The sequence below is a fragment of the Suncus etruscus genome, chromosome 2, assembly GCF_024139225.1.
Source record: "Suncus etruscus isolate mSunEtr1 chromosome 2, mSunEtr1.pri.cur, whole genome shotgun sequence".
NCBI lineage: Eukaryota > Metazoa > Chordata > Mammalia > Eulipotyphla > Soricidae > Suncus > Suncus etruscus.
Window position 1 is genome coordinate 135,519,678 of NC_064849.1, and position 22,232 is coordinate 135,541,909.

At 38.2% G+C, this 22,232-nt stretch overlaps 1 protein-coding gene and 1 non-coding gene across 2 annotated transcripts in view; one reads left to right on the top strand and one right to left on the bottom strand.

Annotated features, from left to right (window-relative positions):
- Positions 1–22,232, bottom strand: part of DMGDH (dimethylglycine dehydrogenase) — a 77,372-nt gene that overhangs the window by 43,854 nt on the left and 11,286 nt on the right. The window contains exons 5-7 of the mRNA XM_049766049.1: positions 16,840–17,044; positions 2,802–3,050; positions 450–648 (exon numbers count right to left, since the gene is read on the bottom strand). Coding sequence (XP_049622006.1) covers positions 450–648; positions 2,802–3,050; positions 16,840–17,044 — 653 coding nt within the window. The remainder of the gene's footprint in view (positions 1–449; positions 649–2,801; positions 3,051–16,839; positions 17,045–22,232) is intronic.
- LOC126002621 (small nucleolar RNA SNORA51) lies at positions 12,715–12,848 on the top strand. Its single transcript, XR_007493304.1, has one exon. It is a non-coding gene; the product is annotated as a small nucleolar RNA SNORA51 (small nucleolar RNA).

A 22,232-nucleotide genomic window follows, 5' to 3' on the forward strand; every position in this document is an offset into this window, starting at 1 on the left:
CTAAAGAATCATCAAGAAACAAATGATATTAGACAAACAGGAATTATGGTAAAAATGATATCAGATATGTCATACATTTGATATCCTGAATTAGCTTTGTCACATAATGTTATGAAAACATCCTGATAAAATTGGGAAAATTGATCTATCTGAACATACATAGTATGCAAAGAGATGAATAATAAAAGTGGCAGGAATATGCAAAGAGAAGGTTACAGAAACATTGCCCTTTTGCATTAATCTTGAAACCCTATCTTGAAAACCAGTGATTAAACCAAGCTATAATCATAGTTTGACTATTGAAATTTTTTATCCCTTGCCTTTCAAAAATCATGAAGGAGAAACCTCTTCCCCTTCAATTTTCCATGGTGGGGTTTGCAAACACAGAACAAGACTTATTGAAGGTACATGACTGCAACAGAAGTTGAATAACATAAAGAGACACTCACCCAAAGCCTACAGCTACCCAGTAGTTCTGGACCCCTTGGTGAGGCCCTACCATGGGCAGGATGTCAGGAGAATAGGTGATGGGACCATTGACGACATTGATAATGTCAGCATTTTTCAAAACTGGAACCATTTCCATTGCAGCTTCAACATGTTCCATGATCCGATCCAGGTCAGACTCAAAGAGTTCCTTTCCAAAGCCTGAGGAGACATGTGTGTGCTCAGCTCCCACAGCTACACCAGCAAGGGCTCTAACATGACTTAACTTTCCAACTCTAATTAGACTGAAAATGGATAGTTAAGAAGGTATCTCCCTCTTTATTTACATCTAAACATGATGTTCTTTAATAACATCTTCTGCATGAAAGGCAACCTTACCTCCATGCTATTTCACTGGCCCACCTCCTTTTTTTAAGCCAACCATTTAAATAGAATAATTTACTTTAATAACAATCCAATCATAATTTTAAAACCACATAATCATTTGCTTGTCAAGAGAGATCTTTTCACCTTCATTCATTATCTCAAGGGAGGACAGGGGAGTTTACCAAGTCATATCAGGACTCTGGTGATACATGGAAGCAACTGTAGGATCTAAGATGTCTAGATCAGCCAGAGGCTAGCATGATGGCCATTTGCCAAGCCTGTGCCACCCACAGGAGAAAACAAGAACTCTGTGAAGAGGGTCAAGGTCTTAAAGAAGGGTTTTCTTCTGAATCCTTAAAGGCACTGTGAATGAAGGCAGAACTGTGGGCGTACTCTAAGAATATCTCTATTGTTACTGGTGTTTTCCATGCAGCAGCCAGACAACTGCTGCTGTGGTCTCTCACAGACTTTATTATCTGGTCAGTATCTCAGAGATACAAACCACTAAGGAAAGAAGTTCTCTCTCTCTTTTTTCTTTCTTTCTCTTTCTCTCTCTCTCTCATCCCCTCTAAAATGCTGTCCATATTTGCTCCACCTTTATTTATGTAGGCATTGTGGTCAATAGAGGAAGGATAGGGAGAGAGGATCACAGGAACATTGGTATTTTCTGAAAAATGGGAGGGAAGGAACCACTTCCTAGTTCAAGTGGCTTTTCAAAGTATAATTCTAGATACACAATTCCCCCACAAGATTACACTTCTGAATGTAATATTTTAGTTTCTTTTAGAAATTAAAAGCAGAAATCTTGAGCTAACCTTCATCCTTAATCTTACTTTATAAATATATTTCATGAAAATTAAAAACAGGTTCAGAGGGCCAGAACAATAGTACAGCAGATAAGGGACTTGCCTTGCACATAACCAACGTGCAACATAGCAAGCTAAATTTAATCCTTGGTATTCCATAGGGTGGGTTGTCTGAGTCGTGCCAGGAGTAATTCCTGAATACAGAACCAGGATTAAGCCCTGTACATCACTGGGTGTGGTCCAAAACCAAAAATAAATAAATAAAAAATAGGTTAATCTCCCTTAAAGATGTTGGAACAGGGGACGGGAGACATAAGACAGTGTGTGAAGTGCTTGCCTTGCACAGCTGACTCAGGTTCAATTCCTGGCACCATGGTGCATTGAATGCTAGATGAGCCCCAACTATTTTTAATTAAAATTTTTTTGTTTTTTTTTGGGGGGCCACACCCGTTTGATGCTCAGGGGTTACTTCTGGCTAAGCCCTCAGAAATTGCCCCTGGCTTAGGGGGACCATATGGGACGCTGGGGGATCGAACTGCGGTCCTTCCTTGGCTAGTGCTTGCAAGGCAGACACCTTACCTCTAGCGTCACCTCACTGGCCCCATAATTAAATAATTTTTAAAACAATCTTGGAATAAAATAATAGAACTTTCTGCTAATTAACTCAGTGGCCTTTTTACTTGCATGCTTTGAAGTGTGTGTGTTGGGGGAGGGAGGTTGTTATGGACTGATTTGGCAGCACCCACCTCTCCTGCTATAACCAATTCAGGTTTTTATCCTTAGCAGACTGTATACCTTATCTGGAGTAACAGTTGTGTTTTCAGTTGTCCAAACACAGTAGCAGTTGCATCCAAGTCTGGAAATCAGACCATGCAGGTAGAGGATAAAGGAAGGGAAAAGTTTTGTACTTGCAAGTTAAAGCCCCTTGCTTGACCTCTTCTAAAGCAATAGGAACATATTTCTTTAGCTTCTCTGGTGCCAACTGCTTCTTCCCTTTTTTTATTCTTAACTATGATTATTCAAAAGGGTATGAGAATAGAACTTACCTCACACATTCTTTACTTCAACACCACAGATTTCTGCAAGTCTACCAGGGCTGTTTTATCTTATTTTGAGCACTGCCCAGACACAACCTAAAACATGCATATCTGACCCATGTTCACTTCCATTTTCCAAATTTACCTGGAGGGACTCCTTTGGTGACCCAAGAATCCTGGACTTTCATTTTCTCCTGACTTTCATATGGACCAAACAAAAGCCCATCCCGCTCCTGTCGGAGGTAGTAAGAGCCTTCCAGGTCCCGGAGCACAGGGAGTTCTTGCTTCAAAGCTTTCACTTCAGGTATAGTTGATGTAACAACATACTGATGCTGGACCGGAATAAGAGGATGCTCAAGTCCAATCATCTTACCAATTTCTCGAGCCCAAAATCCTCAAATTAAGAAAAAAATCATTAAAAATGTCATCACATAGAAACTTAATCAAGATTAAAATAAAATGTTTATAAGATGGCAGTGCTCATGGTAAAATCTAAAGACTGTTGTAACAAACTGGAAGGTTTTATCATGGCAAAATTGAAAGAGGTTAGATAAGATCAGACTATATTTTATATGACCTCATATTTTGAACATATCTATAGTCAAATGGAACTTCTTTTTTTAGCAAAAGTAGTTTTCATATAAGCAAACATGATATGGGAAGACAAAATTTTATTCGAAGGAAAATGAAACAGCCCAATAAATTAAAAAGTAAATACATACACACATATTACACCAAGGGTATGATAATGATAGAGCACTGGCTTTACATATTTCATTCCTGATAATACCACCACACATATGTACACACAAACCAACACATATGTTGACTTAAAAGATAGTAATAAATAAGCCCTTCTGACAAGGTTGGTTAGACAAAAGAAAAGACTACCATGTTGAAACAATCATAATACATAAGAATTATATGTATATATATATAAATTCTATGGGCAGATCTTCACTATCTCGGGCTCTTCCACTCCCCAAATTATTGACATCTAAACTTCTACCAATACAGGAGAGTAATACTTTCTACTTAACCTTTCCTCATAGCCTTTCTTAAAAAAATGTATATTTGAAAAATCATGTTTAATTTTACATTATTTAAATTTTTTGTTTGAATACATTTATAAGATTATTTATTACAAATAACATAACACTTTTCAAATGTCCAGATCCAGAAGAAAGAAATGCTGTGGCACACACTAGAGTTCGACACCACTGCTGATTACTTCATATAGAGTGTAGACTGTATCTGACTAGTTGAAATGAATGTTCTTTGTCTTTTTTTAAAAATGTAAAAGTGATTATTGTTGTTTTTTTAAGGGAATGCTATCTACTTGTTTGTTTCATAATAATTTTTTTTGTTTTTATTTTTGGGTCACACCTGGCGGCGCTCTTGAAGTCGCTCCTGGCAGGCTCCAGGAACCATATGAAGACCATATGAAATGCCAGAATAGTACCGAATGCTGGAATTAAACTGGATGCCGTATTCGAACTAAAGTCCATCCATGGTGGCCACATGCAAGGCAAATGCCCTACCTCTGTGTTATTGCTCCAGCCCCTTTTTCATAATAATTTCGGGTAATTATTTAAATGATTTATCATTTCATTAGAAAATGTCATTCTAGAGGCCGGAGAGATAGCATGAAGGTTGGTAGTCTGCCTTGCATGCAGAAGGACGGTGGTTCGAATCACGGCATACCATATGGTCCCCCGAGCCTGTCAAGAGCGATTTCTGAGCATAGAGCCAGGAATAACCCCTGAGCGCTGCTGGGTGTGGCCCAAAAACAAATAAACAAACAAAAAGAAAGAGAAAGAAAGAAAGAAAGAAAGAAAGAAAGAAAGAAAGAAAGAAAGAAAGGAAGGAAGGAAGGAAGGAAGGAAGGAAGGAAGGAAGGAAGGAAGGAAGGAAGGAAGGAAGGAAGGAAGGAAGGAAGGAAGGAGGAGGAGGGAGGAGGGAGGGAGGGAGGGAGGGAGGAGGGAGGAAGGGAGGAAGGAAGGAAGGAAGGAAGGAAGGAAGGAAGGAAGGAGGAAGGAGGAAGGAAGGAAGGAAGGAAGGAAGGAAGGAGGAAGGAAGGAAGGAAGGAAGAAAGAAAGAAAAAGAAAGGAAGAAGAAGAAAGGAAAAAGAAAGAGAAAAAGAAGAGGAAGAAAGAAAGAAAAGGAAGAAAGAAAGAAAGAAAGAAAGAAAGAAGAAAGAGAGAAGAAAAGAAAGAAAGAAAGAAGAAAGAAAGAAAGAAAAAGAAAGAAAGAAGAAAGAAAGAAAGAAAGAAAGAAAGAAAGAAAGAAAGAAAGAAAGAAAGAAAGAAAGAAAGGAAGGAAGGAAGGAAGGAAGGAAGGAAGGAAGGAAGGAAGGAAGGAAGGAAGGAAGGAGGAGGAAGGAAGGAGGAAGGAAGAAAGAAAGAGAAGAAAGGAAGGAGAAAAAGAAGAGAAAGAAGAAAGAAAGAAGAAAGAGAAAGAAAGAAAGAAAGAAGAAGAAAGAAAGAGAAGAAAGAAAGAAAGAAAAAAGAAAGAAAGAAAGAAAGAAAAAGAAAGAAGAAAAGAAAGAAAGAAGAAAGAAAGAAAGAAAGAAGGAAGGAAGAAGGAAGAAAGAAGGAGGAAGGAAGGAGGAAGGAAGGAAGAAAGAGAAAGAAAGGAAGAAGAAAGAGAAGAAAGAAAAGAAAGAAGAAAGAAAGAAAGAAAGAAAGAAAAGAAAGAAAGAAGAAAGAGAAAGAAAGAAAGAAAGAAAAGAAGAAAGAAAAAGAAAGAAAGAAAAAGAAACAAAGAAAGGAAAGATGATGTCATTCTAAAATTCTAAACATTTTTTTGTTTTTTTCCCCCATTTTTCTTTATCTTGATTACATAAATGATTCTGATTAGGTTTCAGTCATGTAAAGAACACCACACATCACCGTGCAACATTCCCACCACCAATATCCCAAAATCTCCTCCATCCCACCCACCCCCACCTGTACTCCAGACTGGCTTTCCAGTTCCCTCATTCATTCACATGATTATGGTAGTTCTCTGTGTAGTTATTTCTATAGCTGCACTCACCACTCTTTGTGGTGAACTTCATGAAGTGAGCTGGTGTTCCAGCCCTCCTCTCATTGTCTCTGAGGATTGTTACAAAAATGACTTTTATTTTTCTTAAAACCCATAGATGAGTGAGACTATTCTGCGTCTCTCTCTCCCTCCGACTTATTTCACTCAGCAAGATAGATTCCATGTACATCCATGTAGAGGAAAATTTCATGACTTCGTCTCTCCTGACGGCTGCATAATATTCCATTGTGTATATGTACCATAGTTTCTTTAGCCATTCGTCTGTTGAGGGGCATCTTGGTTATTTCCAGAGCCTGGCTATTGTGAATAGTGCTGCAATAAATATAGGTGTGAGGAAGGGTTTTTTTGTATTGTATTCTTGTGTTGTTAGGGTATATCCCTAAGAGGGGAATAGCTGGGTCGAATGGGAGCTCAATTTCCAGATTTTGGAGGAATCTTCATATTGCTTTCCATAGAAGTTGGACTAGACTGCATTCCCACCAGCAGTGGATAACAGTTCCTTTCTCTCCACATCCCTGCCAGTACTGATTGTTCTCATTCTTTGTGATATGCGCCAATCTCTGTGGTGTGAGGTGCTATCTCATCGTTGTTTTGATTTGCATCTCCCTGATGATTAGTGACGAGGAGCATTTTTTCATGTGCCTTTTGGTCATTTGTATTTCTTTTTTTATCAAAGTGTCTGTTCATTTCTTCTCCCCATTTTTTTATGGGATTAGATGTTTTTTTTTCTTGTAAATTTCTGTCAGTGCCCTGTATATTTTGGATATTAGCCCCTTAACTGAAGGGTGTTGGGTGAACAGTTTCTCCCACTCGGTGGGTGGCTCTTGTATCCTGGGCACTATTTCTTTTGAGGTGCAGAAACTTCTCAGTTTAATGTATTCCCATCAGTTGATCTCTGCTTCCACTTGTTTGGAAAGTGCAGTTTCCTCCTTGAAGATGCCTTTAGTCTCAATGTCATGGAGTGTTTTACCAACGTGTTGTTCTATATACCTTATGGTATCCGGTCTGATATCAAGGTCTTTAATCCATTTGGATTTTACCTTCGTACATGATGTTAACTGGGGGTCTATGTTCGCTTTTTTGTAAGTGGCTAACCAGTTCTGCCAGCACCACTTTTTGAAGAGGTTTTCCCTGCTCCACTTAGAATTTCTTGCTCCTTTGTCAAAAATTAGGTAATTGTATGTCTGGAGGACAATGTCTGAGAACTCAAGCCTATTCCACTGATCTGAGGGTCTGTCTTTATTCCAATACCATGCTGTTTTGATAACTATTGCTTTGTAGTACAGTTTAAAGCTGGGGAAAGTAATGCCTCCCATTTTCCTTTTCCCTAGGAGTGCTTTAGCTATTTGAGAGTGTTTATTGTTTCAGATGAACTTCATAAGTGTTTGATCCACTTCTTTGAAGAATGTAATGGGTATTTTTAAGGGTATCTCATTAAATCTGTATAATGCTTTAATGAGTATTGCCGTTAATCCTGCCGATCCATGAGCATGGTATGTGTTTCCATTTCTGTGTGTCCTCTCTTATTTCTTGGAGCAGAGCTTTATAGTTTTCTTTGTATAGGTCCTTCACATCATTGGTCAAGTTGACTCCAAGATATTTGAGTTTGTGTGGCACTGTTGTGAATGAGATTGCCTTCCTGATTTTCATCTCTTCCCTATCATTATTGGTGTATAAAAAGGCCATTAATCTGTAGGATGATTTTGTATCCTGCCACCTTGCTATATGAATCTTTTGTTTCTAGAAGCTTTTTGGTAGAGTCTTTAGGCTTTTCTAAGTAGCGTATCATGTCGTCTGCAAACAATGAGAACTTGACTTCTTCCTTTCCTATCTGGATTCCCTTGATATCTTTTTCTTGCCTAATCGCTATAGCAAGAACTTCCAGTACTATGTTGAAGAGGAGTTGTGAGAGTGAACAGCCTTGTCTTGTACCAGAATTTAGAGGAAAGGCTTTTAGTTTTTCTCCATTGAGAATAATATTTGTCATTGGCTTGTGGTAGATGGCTTCAACTAGATTGAGAAAGGTTCCTTCCATTCCCATTGCTAAGAGTTTTGATCAGAATGGGTGTTGGACCTTACCAAATGCTTTCTCTGTGTCTATTGATATGATCATGTGATTTTTATTTTTCTTCTTGTTGATGTTGTGTATAATGTTGATAGATTTATGGATGTTAAACCATCCTTGCATTCCTGGGATGAAACCTACTTGGTCATAGTGTATGATCTTCTTGATGATGCATTGGATCCTATTTGCCAGGATTTTGTTGAAGATCTTTGCATCTGCATTCATCAGGGATATTGGTATGTAATTTTAATTTTTGGCAGCATCTCTGTCTGGTTTTGGTATCAAGGTGATGTTGGCTTCATAAAAGCTGTTTGGGAGTGTTCCCATTTTTTCAATTTCATAAAAGAGCCTGGCTAGGATTGGTAGTAGCTCCTCTTGAAAGATTTGAAAAAATTTATTAGGAAATCCATCTGGGCCTGGGCTTTTCTTTTTGGGCAGATGTTTGATTACAGTTTCAATTTCCTCAGTAGTGATGGGTGTGTTTAGATATGCTACAACCTCCTTACTTAACTGTGGAAGGTTATAGGTGTCCAAGATTTTTTTTTGTTTTGTTTTTTTGGGCCACACCCTGTGACGCTCAGAGGTTACTCCTGGCTATGCGCTCAGAAGTTGCTCCTGGCTTCCCAAGATTTTTTTTATTTCTTCTAGGTTCTCATGTTTAGTAACATAAAGTTTCTCAAAGTAGTCTCTGATTACCCTTTGGATCTCTGCAATATCTGTAGTTCTCTCCCCTTTTCATTTCTAATACGGGTTATCAGATTTCTCTCTCTCTTTGTGAGTTTTGCCAATGGTCTATCAATCTTGTTTATTTTTTCAAAGAACCAACTTCTGCTTTCGTTGATCTTTCGGATTGTTTTTTGGTTTTCCACTTCATTGAGTTCTGCTTTCAGCTTTGTTATTTCCTTCTGTCTCCCTATTTTTGGTTCCTTTTGTTGGTCATTTTCTAATTTTTTTGAACTGTGTCATTAAGTTATTCAGGTATGCCCCTTCTTCCTTCCTGATGTGTGCTTGCAAAGCTATAAATTTTCCTCTCAGGACCGCTTTTGCTGTGTCCCATAGATTCTGGCAGTTTGTCTTCATTATCATTCGTTTCCAGGAAAGTTTGATTTCCTTTTAGATTTTTATCTCGGACCCACTGGTTGTTCAGTAGCAGGGTGTTTAATTTCCAATTGTTAAGTTTTTCTTCTGTGTGGCTTTGTAGTTCACATCTAATTTCAGAGCCTTGTGGTCAGCAAAGGTAGCCTGCAAGATTTCTATCCTCTTGATTTTATGGAGGTATGTTTTATTTGTCAGCATGTAGTCTATTCTGGAGAATGGCCCATGTACATTGGAATAGAATGTATATCCAGGTTTTTTGGGATGGAGTTTCCTGTATATATCTACTAGTCCTCTTTCTTCCATCACTCTTTTCAGGGCTAGTATGTTTTTTTTTTTTGTTTTTTTTTTTTTGGTTTTTGGGCCACCCTGTGACGTCAGGGGTTACTCCTGGCTATGCGCTCAGAAGTTGCTCCTGGCTTCTTGGGGGACCATATGGGACGCCGGGGGATCGAACCGCGGTCCGTCCTAGGCTAGCGCAGGCAAGGCAGGCACCTTACCTCCAGCGCCACCGCCCGGCCCCGCTAGTATGTTTTTGTTGGGTTTCAATCTGGTTCACCTATCAAGTGTTGATAGGGCCATGTTGAGGTCTCCCACAATTATTGTGTTATTATTGATTTCTTCTTTCAGATTTGTCAGTAATTGTATTAGATAATTTGCTGGAGGCCCGGAGAGATAGCATAGCGATGTTTGCCTTGCAAGCAGCCGATCCAGGACCTTAGGTGGTTGGTTCGAATCCTGGTGACCCATATTGTCCCCTGTGCCTGCCAGGAGCTATTTCTGAGCAGACAGCCAGGAATAACCCCTGAGCACCGCCGGGTGTGGCCCAAAAACCAAAAAAAAAAAAAAAAAAAAGACAGAAAAAAAAAAGATAATTTGCTGGTCTCTCTTTGGGTGCATATATGTTTAATAGTCTGATTTCTTCTTGTTGCACATATTCCTTAATTAGTACATAGTGTCCATCTTTGTCCCTTACCACTTTTCTGAGTATAAAGTTGGTGTCATCAGATATTAATATGGCCACCCCCAGCTTTTTTGAGGGTGTTGTTTGCTTGGATGATTTTCCTCCAGCCTTTGATTTTGAGTCTATGTTTGTTCTGACTATTCAGATGTGTTTCTTGTAGGCAGCAGAAGGTTGGATTCATCTTTTTGACCCATTTTGCCACTCTTTGTCTTTTAATTGGTGAATTTAGTCCATTAACATTGAGGGAGATGACTATCATAGGATTTAATGTCATCTTTGTAGATAAGTTTGCTGTGTTTTTTGGTCTCTCTTGTCTTAGTGTAGACCTGTCAGTTTTTTCTTTAAGGCTGGTTTATCATCTGTGAAGTTTCTGAGCTGTTGTTTATCCATGAAGCTATGTATCCTTCCTTCAAACCTGAATGTAAGTCGGGCTGGGTGCAGTATTCTCGGTGAGGCATTCATTTCATTCAGTCTTGTCACAATATCCCACCACTGTCTTCTGGTCTTGAGAGTTTCTTGTAACATGTTTGCTGTAAGTCTTAGGGATGCTCCTTTGAATGTAATTTTCCTTTTTGATCTTGCTGCTTTCAGTATTCTATCTCTATCTGTGGGATTTGTCATTGTAACGAGGATGTGTCTTGGGGTGTTTTTCTTTGGGTCTCTTTTAGCTGGTACTCTTTGGGCATGCAGGATTTGATTGCATGTAGTCTTTAACTCTGGGAGTATCTCTTTGATGATGTCTTTGACAGTTGTTTCTTCCTGGAGATCTTCTTCCTGGGTTTCTGGGACTCCAATGATTCTTATTTGTTTCTGTTGAGTTTATCAAAGACTTCTATTTTCATCTGTTCGCATTCCTTGAGTACTTTTTCATTGCCTGTTCATTTTTCTTACGGTTCTTTTTCAATTTCTTCTGTTGTATTGAGTTTTTCTGCATCACATCTTCCAGTACTCCGATTCTCTCCTCATCTGCTGATGCCCTGTTGGCGAGGCTATCCATTGAGATTTTCACTTGAACAACTGTGTTTTTCAGATCTGTTATTTCAGTTTGGAGTTTTCTGACTTCTGTCTTTGTGTTCTGTTCAGATCGATGTATGATTTTTTTTTTGAGTTCTACGAACATCTTTTATATTTCTATTCTAAACTCCTTATCTGAGAGGTTAATCAATCAGGTGGTTGGAATTTATTAGGTCTCCGAGTTTTCTTCTTCATTCTCTGTGGTTGGTGTTTGCCTGCGAGGTTTCCCCATTGTCACGTTTGTAGTGTGGTTTTTCCTGTGTGTTGTGGTGGGGTTCATTGGTTATAAAGAGTGCGAGGCCACAAAGCTCTTCTGCTGCCTCTAGTTGACAGTCCTCAGAGTGAACAAAGGCACAGCAGGGCGGAGCCTCCACAGGCCAGAGACCTCAGCTTATTGGACAGCGACCCCTGCAGCCAGAATGTACTTACTGGGCAGCTTCAAAATGCAGTTTTTTGGAGGTGCGTTCCCTAGGCCTCTGAGGAAACCTTCAGGGATTCAGAAACACGGGCAGACAGGCACAGAAGAAGTTTCCCTTGAAGTCCACATTTTTTTTTGTTTTATATTTATTTGTTTGTAGTTCTGTGATCAAACTCAAGCCTCACACATATTAGGCTGGTGCTCTGGCACTGAGTCACATCCTCTACCCTCTGCTTTTATCAGAATCTAATAGGGAGTTCTAGAGTCTATCATTATAAAGTTCAGAGCGGAACACAGAATCATCAGTCTGGAGACCCAAATTAGGCAATTATGTGTCAGTGTTTACTTCTATTTGACCATCTAAATGCCACCCTGTGTTCTACTGTTTTGGTCTAATTTCTTAAATGCTCACTCATATAATAACCCCAGAAATAAATGTTTATTTGCAAACCAAAAATCTTATTTGTGAGCATTAGAACTGCTTGTTGGCCTGTCATAATGTAGAGGGCATATATACTAGTTGCCCTAGAAAATATTTAAAATATAAGAGCTAAAATATGTTGTCTAGTAACTCAAACTACTGCAATGTTCCTAATATCCTTGTTTTGATTAAAATCATAAATTGAAAAAATTTATTCTGTTCTACTTAAACATATAAATGAATGTCTGAATCTAATTATCCGCTTATGAATGCACTTCATTAAAACAAGGTAAAAATGTATGCATAAGTATCATGTAACTACTAATTCTGTTGTTTTTCACCCAACAGCAAGCTCTATAGTGCTTCATCCTGGAACTGTGATGTTTCTGGATCTACTCTTTCTCTACATGTCAATCAAGTTAACCAAACTCTAGCTATATTGCATGATTTTTATCACCCACCAATCCTGCTTTATTACCCACCTACCAAGTTTAAAGGAAGAGGAAAAAAAGTGGCACAATCAATAAGTCTACAACTTACTATTACACTGGGAAAATGGCTTATAGATACTTTGCAAGTAGGAGCCATGAGTTTGATGTTCTTTCTAGTACTATCTTTACACAATGGCAACAATGATTTCATTCTCTAACATGAAGTATTAGGCAAAACCCAAAGCCATTCTTTTCGGCCTGGACAATGGGACTTTATGTAGCTATGAATAAACCAATCACATCTATGGTGTATTTAATATTAAATAAATGCTTAGGTTAAGTTTAGGATAGTTATCCTAGGTTCAGTGAATTAGTACAAAAGTGAGGTTCAGAGAAATGTGTCATTGTGCAAATTTTAAAAGCTTGTGTGAAATTAAATAGCTACTATCCATGTCCTCCAAAATCTCTTCCTGGGGAAAGGGCTAGAATAAAATAGATTTTGAAAGTTTGGGAAACAAAAGGAAAGTCACATGCATTTCACATCAAGAGACCTGGCGTTGTCATAAACCATTACTCGCTCTGCTAAACTCAAGAATAAAAGATACGGCCTCCCAATTTCTTACCACAGGCTGTGTTCTTTACACTGACTGTATAGAAAGAGGAGGTACAGTAAGTGCACCCCATATACACCTCAACACAGGCCCTTTGCCTGGTCTGAGTTGTGAATTGGGGGACAAAAAAAAAAAAGAATAAAAGTACAGACCTGAGACACAGTATAGAAAGTTAAGCATTTGCTTTGCACGTAACCTATTAGATACCCAAGGATTATTCCTGAGCACAAAACTGAAATAGCCCCCAAGCACCACTGAGTGTTTCCTAAACTGTTCCCCTTTGATCCAAAATGACAAGGATTAGGCTGCTTGTCTTACCTGTAGTCAAAACAGGTTCAATTTCTGGGTACCCACATATTATTCTCCAAGTACTTCCAAGAGTGATCCCTGACCACAGAGCTACGGATTAAGCCTGAGCATTCTTGACTTCTCGAGCTCCCCAAAGAAAAAGATGTTTTGCTAGCTATCTGGTATAGCCTAAAGTATTGGTTTAAAATATAGTTCCTCAACTCCCACCAAGTCCAACTGAATATATACTTTCTGAAGTTTGGGAAATGGCAATTCTGATGCACACTAGCTTGAGAACCAAAAACTCTGTTCAATTTGTCACAGAATGAGTGAGTGCTAGATATATTACAAAGCAAGTGCATTGATATTAATATCACATCTGGCATACCAAAAATACATAGTATCTTGATTCTAGGATCCTCCTAGGCTGAATTATTCAAAAAAATTAATCATACACAATCACAAAGTATTAATCACCATCATATGTACTTTCTATGTTTTAAGTCCTATTTGGAATAATTTATATTATTAATTTATTGTTGAGCATACCAACTTTGTTCTGCTTTTACATGTGTACACCTTTGATTGTTTTTAGCAGTTAATAGTGCACTGGCAAGACTAAGTCTCTTGACTTGACTAATTAACTATCAGTCAGCAGTGGACTGACCAAGCTGTTGGACTGTGAACAACAGCTTCCAGCCAGAATTAGCAGCAGCAGCAGCAGACACTTGTGTTAGTGATGACTCAAGCTTCTAGTTCTCAGTCACTTACTTTCCAGTTAGTATATATTAAAAAAAAAAAGTAGCATGCAGGGAAAACCTCCATTCTAAGCAGCTCCACAATCTTGATCTGAATCTTGGAGACTTACAACTAAAATCTGTTCCTGAGCCATGGGGCAACACAGTTCTGCTTCTCTGTGCTGTTTGGAGACACATATCCTGATCATAGCCACTTGTTATTCTGCAGTTGAGTTCAGAGGAACCTTGGCAGGGTAAGTGGTGTCTCTGTGCATCCAGTGATGTTTTCTGCTGGGATCTTGAGGATCTCCTGAGTTTTTTTCCTCTTTGTTTGACTGCAGACAATCTCCAGCTCTCTGGCTCATCGCTGAAGCTTCTCAGCAGAGTCCCAAAGGGGACTCTGTAGAGTTTTTTTTTTAATTTTATTATTGCTTTATTTAAGCACCATAGTTATAAAATTTTCATTGTTAGGTTTCATTCTTACAATGTACACATCCTTCATCAGTGCACCCTTCCTGCCACCAAGGTGTGATTTCTGTTATGATGTTACCTGAGTGCTCTCAACTCACTTCCTCTTTGAAAATCTTGTCCCCCATTGGTGATGGGAATGTTGCACTGGTGAAGGGGGAGGGTGTTCCTTTTATGGCTGAAGCCCAACTACAATCATGCTTGTAATCATGATGCTTAAATGAAGATAATATTTTTTAAAAAAAGAATAAAATCTTGTCCCCAGCCTACAATATTTTCTTGAGATGAATCCTATAATCTCCACTTTACAAACAAAAATTTTGCCATGCCACACTGTTGGAGACACTTGCATTTTGGGGGACATTTTGCCCCTCTTCCATATACAATACGAAACACCTCTGCAAATGAAGATGTTCTTTTCCAAAAGTTTCCTTTTCATGTGTATCCTAGAGACTCAGTAATCTTTTATTCTAACTCCACATAGAAAAACTCCTGTTTATGTTGAAGTATAGTTGAGTACAACTGAGTGGTTATCCCTTCATTTACATTTTTCTTTTTAACTTTAAACACTATGATTAAAAAGTTGTTCATAATAGAGTTGGGTTTTATTTTTCACAGTTCCATAGTTGTTCATGATTGAGTTTCAGTTATACAATATGCAACACCCTTTCCCAGTCCATATTGTCTGCCACTATTGTCCCCAGTTTCCCTCCTGTCCTCCACCATACCTGCCTTTTGGGCAGGCATTTTATTTCTCCCACCCTCTCTGTCTCTTTCCTCCTATCTATCTATCTATCTATCTATCTATCTATCTATCTATCTATCTATCTATCTATCTATCTATCTATCTATCTATCTATCTGTCTGTCTGTGTCTCTTTCCCTCTCCTTTTTTTCCCCTTTAGACACTGTGGCTTGCACTATAGTTAATGAGGCATAACACTTAATCTCCTTTCTGCACCCAGTTTTGTCCAGAATGATCAGTTCCAACAATCATTGTCATAGTGATCCCTTCTCTGCTTCAACTGCACTCCTCCACTATTTGTGGAAAGCCTCCTATCACGGACTGGTCCTCTTGGTCCTTATCTCTATTAACTCTGTATATTATTATCATATCTTTTTTGTATGATAAAATTAGTCTGATTATGTTATGTCTATTCCTCTCCCTATGACTCATATTTATAAATAATATTTTTTTATTTAAGCATCATGGTTACAGAAATATTCTTAGTTGAGGTTCAGCCATAGAATGAACACCACCCCTTCACCAGTGCACCTTTCCCACCACCAATTTCCCCCATTTCCCTTCCACCATCACCCTCTTCTTGTCTCTGGAACAGGCATTCTGCTTCACTCTCACTTTATCTTGGAGTTATCTTTTCTTTCTGACACCGTGGCTTGCACTATGTCAATGAAGGGATGCCATACATATCACTTTATCCCCTCCCAGCATTCATTCCTTGTCTAGAGTGATCAGTTCCAGCTTAGCAAAATATTCTCCATAGCCATCCACCTCATTATTTAGTATGTTTTAACTATATTTCAAAGTTTGTGTCCTAGCTATCTTAAATTCAAAGATGGGGAGGGTTGAGTTTATGAAGTATTCTAGTCCCCCTGGATCTATGAGAAGCATTCCATCAGTCTCATAGTCTCAAATCAAGCTAGCACAACGCCTTCTACAAACAGTAGCTTTTCTTCACAAAATTGAACTCTTAAGTTCTGACTGACATAACTGCAACACTTTGCTAAGCAGCAGAGACTTTTCTTCTGGTTCTTGGTCACCACAAACAGGAAATGAGTGGGTTTCTAACAGGATCTTAAATATTCCTTTTGACCTCCCTACTATCTGCCTAAATTATAATGTAACAACCTAAAGAAAAGATTGTGAAATACATTTAATCAAGTTCTTAAAAAAAGCAAAGCATTAAAAGTTTTTGACCAGTCATAAATAATAATTTGAAAGAGGTAAGCAATGTGGCAGAAGTGGTATACAATGGGTAAGGGCACTTCACTTGACTTGCTATCTGAGTTTGGTCCAAAACATTCCAAATGGTTCTCCAGTATTGCCAGGAGTAGTTCCTGAGTTCAGAATCCATAGTAACTCCTGAATATCACAAGATGTAGTCCAATAAAAATAAATAGGTGAGCATATATATAAATGAGCAATCTGCCCTAAAAAGCAAACTGAGATCGAGAGGGTGTTCATTCTATGGTGTTTAAATAAAAAATTTAAATTAAAGAAATGGAGGGTGTTCATGGGTTTGAATGTTTGGATCTGGTGATTGGTACAAAGAGAGAATATTGGAAGGTAAAAGAAGCAAAGTTCAGGATCTGGGAGATAGTATGATGGGTGGAGCACATTCTGGGCATGCTGAGTGCTTATCTAGCCAAGGCTTGATTCCCAGTACCATGTTGCCCCCTGTGCAGCATCAGTGTTTCCTTGAAGGCCCTGTACTGGCCCAGGGAGGGCCTGAGCAACACCTCATTCTCAGGCTCCTGACTTAAACAACTTGCCCACTTCACCAAGTATATTTGGAGGAGCCCCAGGACACTTGAGAGCGCACCTCTCAAGCATAATTAGAAAAAATAATATGGAGTAAAAAGTGGGGGGGGGGGTAAGCACTTACCTGCAGCATTGATGATTCTGTTTGCTCTTATTGATCCCTGTGATGTTTCAACATCCCATGTTCCATCTGCCCTAAGTTTCAGAGAAGTTACTGGTGCAGGATATTTTAATAGGGCACCATATTTCCTAGCTCCAGCAGCCAGGGCCATAGTTAGAGAATAAGGATCAATGTGACCATCTCCAGGGTTATACAGTCCAGCTAAAACCTAAATTGATCATAAACAGTCAATATTTAAACTAACATATACTAGGATTCAGTATATCTAAACCCTGCCACAAACATTTTTAAAACTTGTACTTCAAAAGTGCCTCATGATGTCAGATTTAGATGCAGAACTTCTCCATTTAATGCTGTCCCATTTGTTTCTCTGCTTCCACTTGTGTGGGCAGTGTGTTTCATCCTTGAAGATTTTTTAGTCTCAATGTCATAGAGTGCTTTACCTATGTGTTCATCTATATACCTTATGGTTCCGGATCTGATATCAAAGTCTTTACTCCATTTGAATTTGACCTTTGTGCATGGTGTTAGATTGTAGTCCGAGTTCATTTTTCTGCACATAGCTGACCAGTTATTCCAACACCATGTGTTGAAGAGGCTTTATTTGTTTCATTTTGCATTTCTTGCCTTTTTATCAAAGACTAATTGATTGTATGTCTGGAGAACATTCTCTGAATACTCAAGTCTATTCCATTAATCTGAGGATCTGTCTATATTCCACTACCATGCTGTTTTAATGTCTAGGAAACAAAGGCTACCCACAGAATGGGAGAAACTATTCACCTAATACCCATCAGATAAGAGACTAACATCTAAGATATACAAGGTAGTGACAGAACTTAACAAGAAAAAAAATCTAACCCCATAAAAAATGTGGAGAAAAAATGAGCAGGCACTTTCTCAAAACAAACAAACAAAAGAAAAACAAACAAATAAACAGATGGCCAAAAGACACATGAAAAATGCTCCACATCACTAATCATTAAAAAGATGCAAATTAAAACAACAATGAGTTACCATTTCACTCCACAGAGACAGGCACACATCACAAAGAATAAGAACAATCAATGCTGGCAGGGATGTGGAGAGAAAGCAATTCCCATTCACTATTAGTGGGAATGCTGTCTTGTTCAGCCCTTATGGCAAAAAATATGGAAATTCTTCAAAAACTGGAAATTAAATTTCCATATGATACAGATATACCTCTCCTAGGAATATACCCTAAGAACACAAAAACACAGTACAAAAATGCATAGGCCCTCTGCATGCCTATGTTCATTGCAGAGCTATTTACAATAGCCAGAATCTGAAAACAATCCAGATGTCCAACAACAGATGAGTGGCTAAAGAAACAGTGGTACATATACAACATGGAATACCATGTAGCCATCAGGAAAAATGAAGTCATAAATTTTCCTATATATGGATGGACCTGGAAACTATTATGTTGAGTGAAATGAGTCAGAGGGAGAGAGATAGATAGATACAGAATAGTCTCACTCATCTGTGGGCTTTAAAAAAAAATAAAAGACAGTATAGTAACAATATCCAGAGACAATAAAAATGAGGTTTGAAAGGACCAGCCCACAAAGATTGGTGAGTGCAGTTAAAGAAATAACTATATCAACAACTATCATGATAGTTGAGTGATGATCATGGTAGTGAGTAAGAGAAATCAAGGACAAGCAGTGGGATAGGGGAGGAGTGAGATGGGGTGTATTGGTGATGGGCAAGTTGCACTAGTGAAGGGTGTGGACATTTTTATGACTGAAACCCAACTACAAACATATTTATAATCATGATGTTTAAATAACTATAATAATCAAAGATAAAAAAAAAAAACTACGTTTTGCTTTTTCCTGGCTCAAAGCTCAGATAAAGGCAGGACTCACCCTGAGAGCTAAGTATAAAATTTGATGGAGATTGGCAATTGCCTCCAATTTCAACACTCCCTTCCCACAATAGAAGTATAAAATAAGGGGCCGGCGAGGTGGCACTAGAGGTAAGGTGTCTGCCTTGCAAGCACTAGCCAAGGAAAGATCGCGACCACAGTTCGATCCCCCAATGTCCCATATGGTACCCCCAAGCCAGGGGCAATTTCTGAGTGCTTAGCCAGGAGTAACCCCTGAGCATCAAATGGGTGTGGCCCGAAAAAACAAAAAAAAAAAAAGAAGTGTAAAATAAATCTTTATTTAGACAGAGGGACAGGGCCACTATGAACCACGTATCTCCAATATGCTGGTCAGCTATTGGTTTCAGCTGATTTGATTTCAAAAACATTACTAAACTCAGGTCAATAAAAGCAAATAAAATGGTCACATTGCACTTTTCACATATCATTCATTTTATGTTGCCATTCTGGAACACATGATTTAAGAATCACCATTCAAATCCTGGACTGTCTAAATGAAGGAGAAGCAATCTATCTTGTGTAAGCTTCATTTTGATTTAATGCCATTTACAATCAAATCTAATTTGCTTTGCTTTTGTTTGGGGGCCACACCCAGCAATACCAAGGCCCAACTTCTGGCCTCCTTGCTGTGGGTGGGAGTGATGCTCTTCTGGAGGCGAATGGAAAACCTGGAATGTTAAGACTCAAACACAGGCCATTCATCTGATAAGCTTGCACATTAGCCCTTTGCGCTATCACCCCAGTTTCTCAAATCTAATATTAACCAGTACATCATTCATAATTAACTATTTAAAACCACGAATTATTTTATATATACATATGCTATCAGGATAATAAATGCTTGCTTCAATCATTCACAACAAATTCTTCAAAATTTCCTACTGTGTTAGGGCTTTAGTCTAGGTTCTGTGTCATAAATAAAAATAAAACTCAGATAAGTTTCAATGAGTTTTAGGAGAATGAACAGTGAAAGAGAAAAATCATCTGTTAGTTATTAAACAAAATCTATTACTACCAAATATGACAATGACTTTTATCAAATGGTTTTTTTCTTCAACCCTTAAGATGGTCAGGTATTTTTCTCCTTTATTCTTATTATCTAGTATATTATTGTGATTGGTTTTCAGATGCTAAATCAATTGTGAATTGTGAGGATAAATTTTACTTAGCCATTTACACATATTAATATCCATTTTATTTACTGCTGAGTCAGTTTGCTAGTATTTTGTTAAGGACTTTTGCACAATTTATAAGGGATAACAGTCTTCTGTGTTGTAATGTCTTTGAGTTGGGGAGTGTTTACTTTTTACATTGTTTTAGAAGGAGCTGTATTTTGGGAGGCCTCTCCAGCATTGCTTAGCCTAGGGCCATATTGTGTTGCTTGAGCTTACAGGCTTTGCCCATCAGTGCTGATTAGGGGGATGCAGTGTGGGGGTAAACTCTGCCCTGAGAAGGCAAGTTATCTCCTCTGTTGTGTTGAAGGAGTCACATTCATTCTTTAAAAGTCTGTTAGAGGGGCCAGAGTGATAGCAAAGCAGGGAGAGTGCCTTGCACACAGCTGACACAATTTCGATCTCCAGCATCCCATATGGTTCCAGAGCACTACCAAGAATGACCCTAGTATTGAGCCAGGAGTAATCCCTGAGCACCACCAGTGTGGCCCAAAAACAAACAAATCAAAATAAAAAAAATTTTGAGTCTATTAAAGTATATCTTTGAAGCCACATTGGCTAGATTTTTCTCTTGGCTCAAAGCCAAAATTAAAATCAAAATTGAGGGGCCAGAAAGATAGCTTGGAGGTAAAGCATTTGCCTTGCATGCAGAAGGTCAGTGGTTCAAATCCCAGCATCCCATATGGTCTCCTGAACCTGCCAGGAGCGATTTCTGAGCATAGAGCCAGGAGTAACCCCTGAGCGCTGCCGGGTGTGACCCCAAAAATAAATAAATAAATAAATAAATAAAATAAAATAAAATAAATAAATAAAATCAAAATTGATTTTAATACATTTAAATGACTACAGACTTCTAAATGACATATTCGTATTTTTTATCTTCACTGTAATGACCCAATATGTGTTTGACTTCACAGTCTAGCCCTGAGCCCGAGAATTTTCTCCCATTTTTTTCTTTGTGTGATGTGTTTGAAAGGAACTGGATTATAAAGACTTTGAGAAAAGCTATATATGATTAATAAACAGATATTAATATCCTTAATAGTAGCTGGAGTAGAATTTTAACTCAGACAATAAAATGTAGTACTAATCTGCCTTTATACAAGTATCACACAGAACTATAGATGAATAAACAATAGGCCAGCAACCTTCAAATACTCACCAAAACAGTCTTCAAGGCAGAGTGGTGCTATGTTAGTCACCAGGAAATTACCTAATCATCTGTTTCCCTTAGGAGTCTCACTTTATATATTTACAGTGAGTATACCAAGTAGTCAGAGACACTGAAATCAAATCTCTTTCTGCTCCAGTTATTTTTCTGTGTGTTTGTTTTTTGTTTTTGGGCCACATCCGGTGACTCTCAGGGCTTACTCCTGGCTATGCATTCAGAAATCTCTACTGGCTCGGGAGACAATATGGGACGCCAGGGATTGAACCCAGGTCCATCCCGAGTCAGCTGCATGCAAGGCAAACACCCTACTGCTGTGCTATCACTCCGGCCCCTGCCTGGTTTTATTTATATGAAAGTTAGAGTATATAAATATGTACTCTAGTCTTATGTCATATAATGTTAGCCATTTTACTATTGTTTAAGTGATATTATCACCCACATAAAACAAAACCAAAATACACGACTAAATTACCAAGTGGATTTTCTCAAACAAAATTGGGTAAAACTAGATCCTATTCTAAAATTCTAAATTTCTAAAATTCTAAATTCTATTCTAAAATTTTAAATTCTAAAAGTTCTAAAATTCTAAATTTCTAAAATTCTAAAATTCTAAATTCAATTCTAAAATTTTAAGCTCTAACTTCTAAATTTCTAAAATTCTAAATTCGATTCTAAAATTCTAAATTTCTAAAATTCTGGGGTTGTAGAAATAGCACAAGGGTAAAGCATTTGCCTTGCATGTGGCCAATCCGGGACAGACCTGGTTCGATTCCTGGCATCCTATATAGTTCCCTAAGCTTGTCAGGAGTGATTTCTGAGCACAGATCCAGGAGTAACATCGCCGAGTGTGGCCCAAAAACCAATCTATCAATAAACTCCTTTTCAAAAATAATAAATTTCTAAAATTCTGAATTTGATTCTAAATTTCTAAAATTCTAAAATTCTGAATTTGATTCTAAAATTCTAAGTTCTAAATTCTAAAATGCTAAATTTCTAAAATTCTAAATTCTATTCTAAAATTCTAAATTCTAAATTTCTGAAATTCTGGGGCTGTAGAGATAGCACAGCAGTAAGGCATTTGCCTTGCATGTGGCTGACCAAGGACAGACCTGGCATCGATTCCTGGCATCCCATGTGGTCC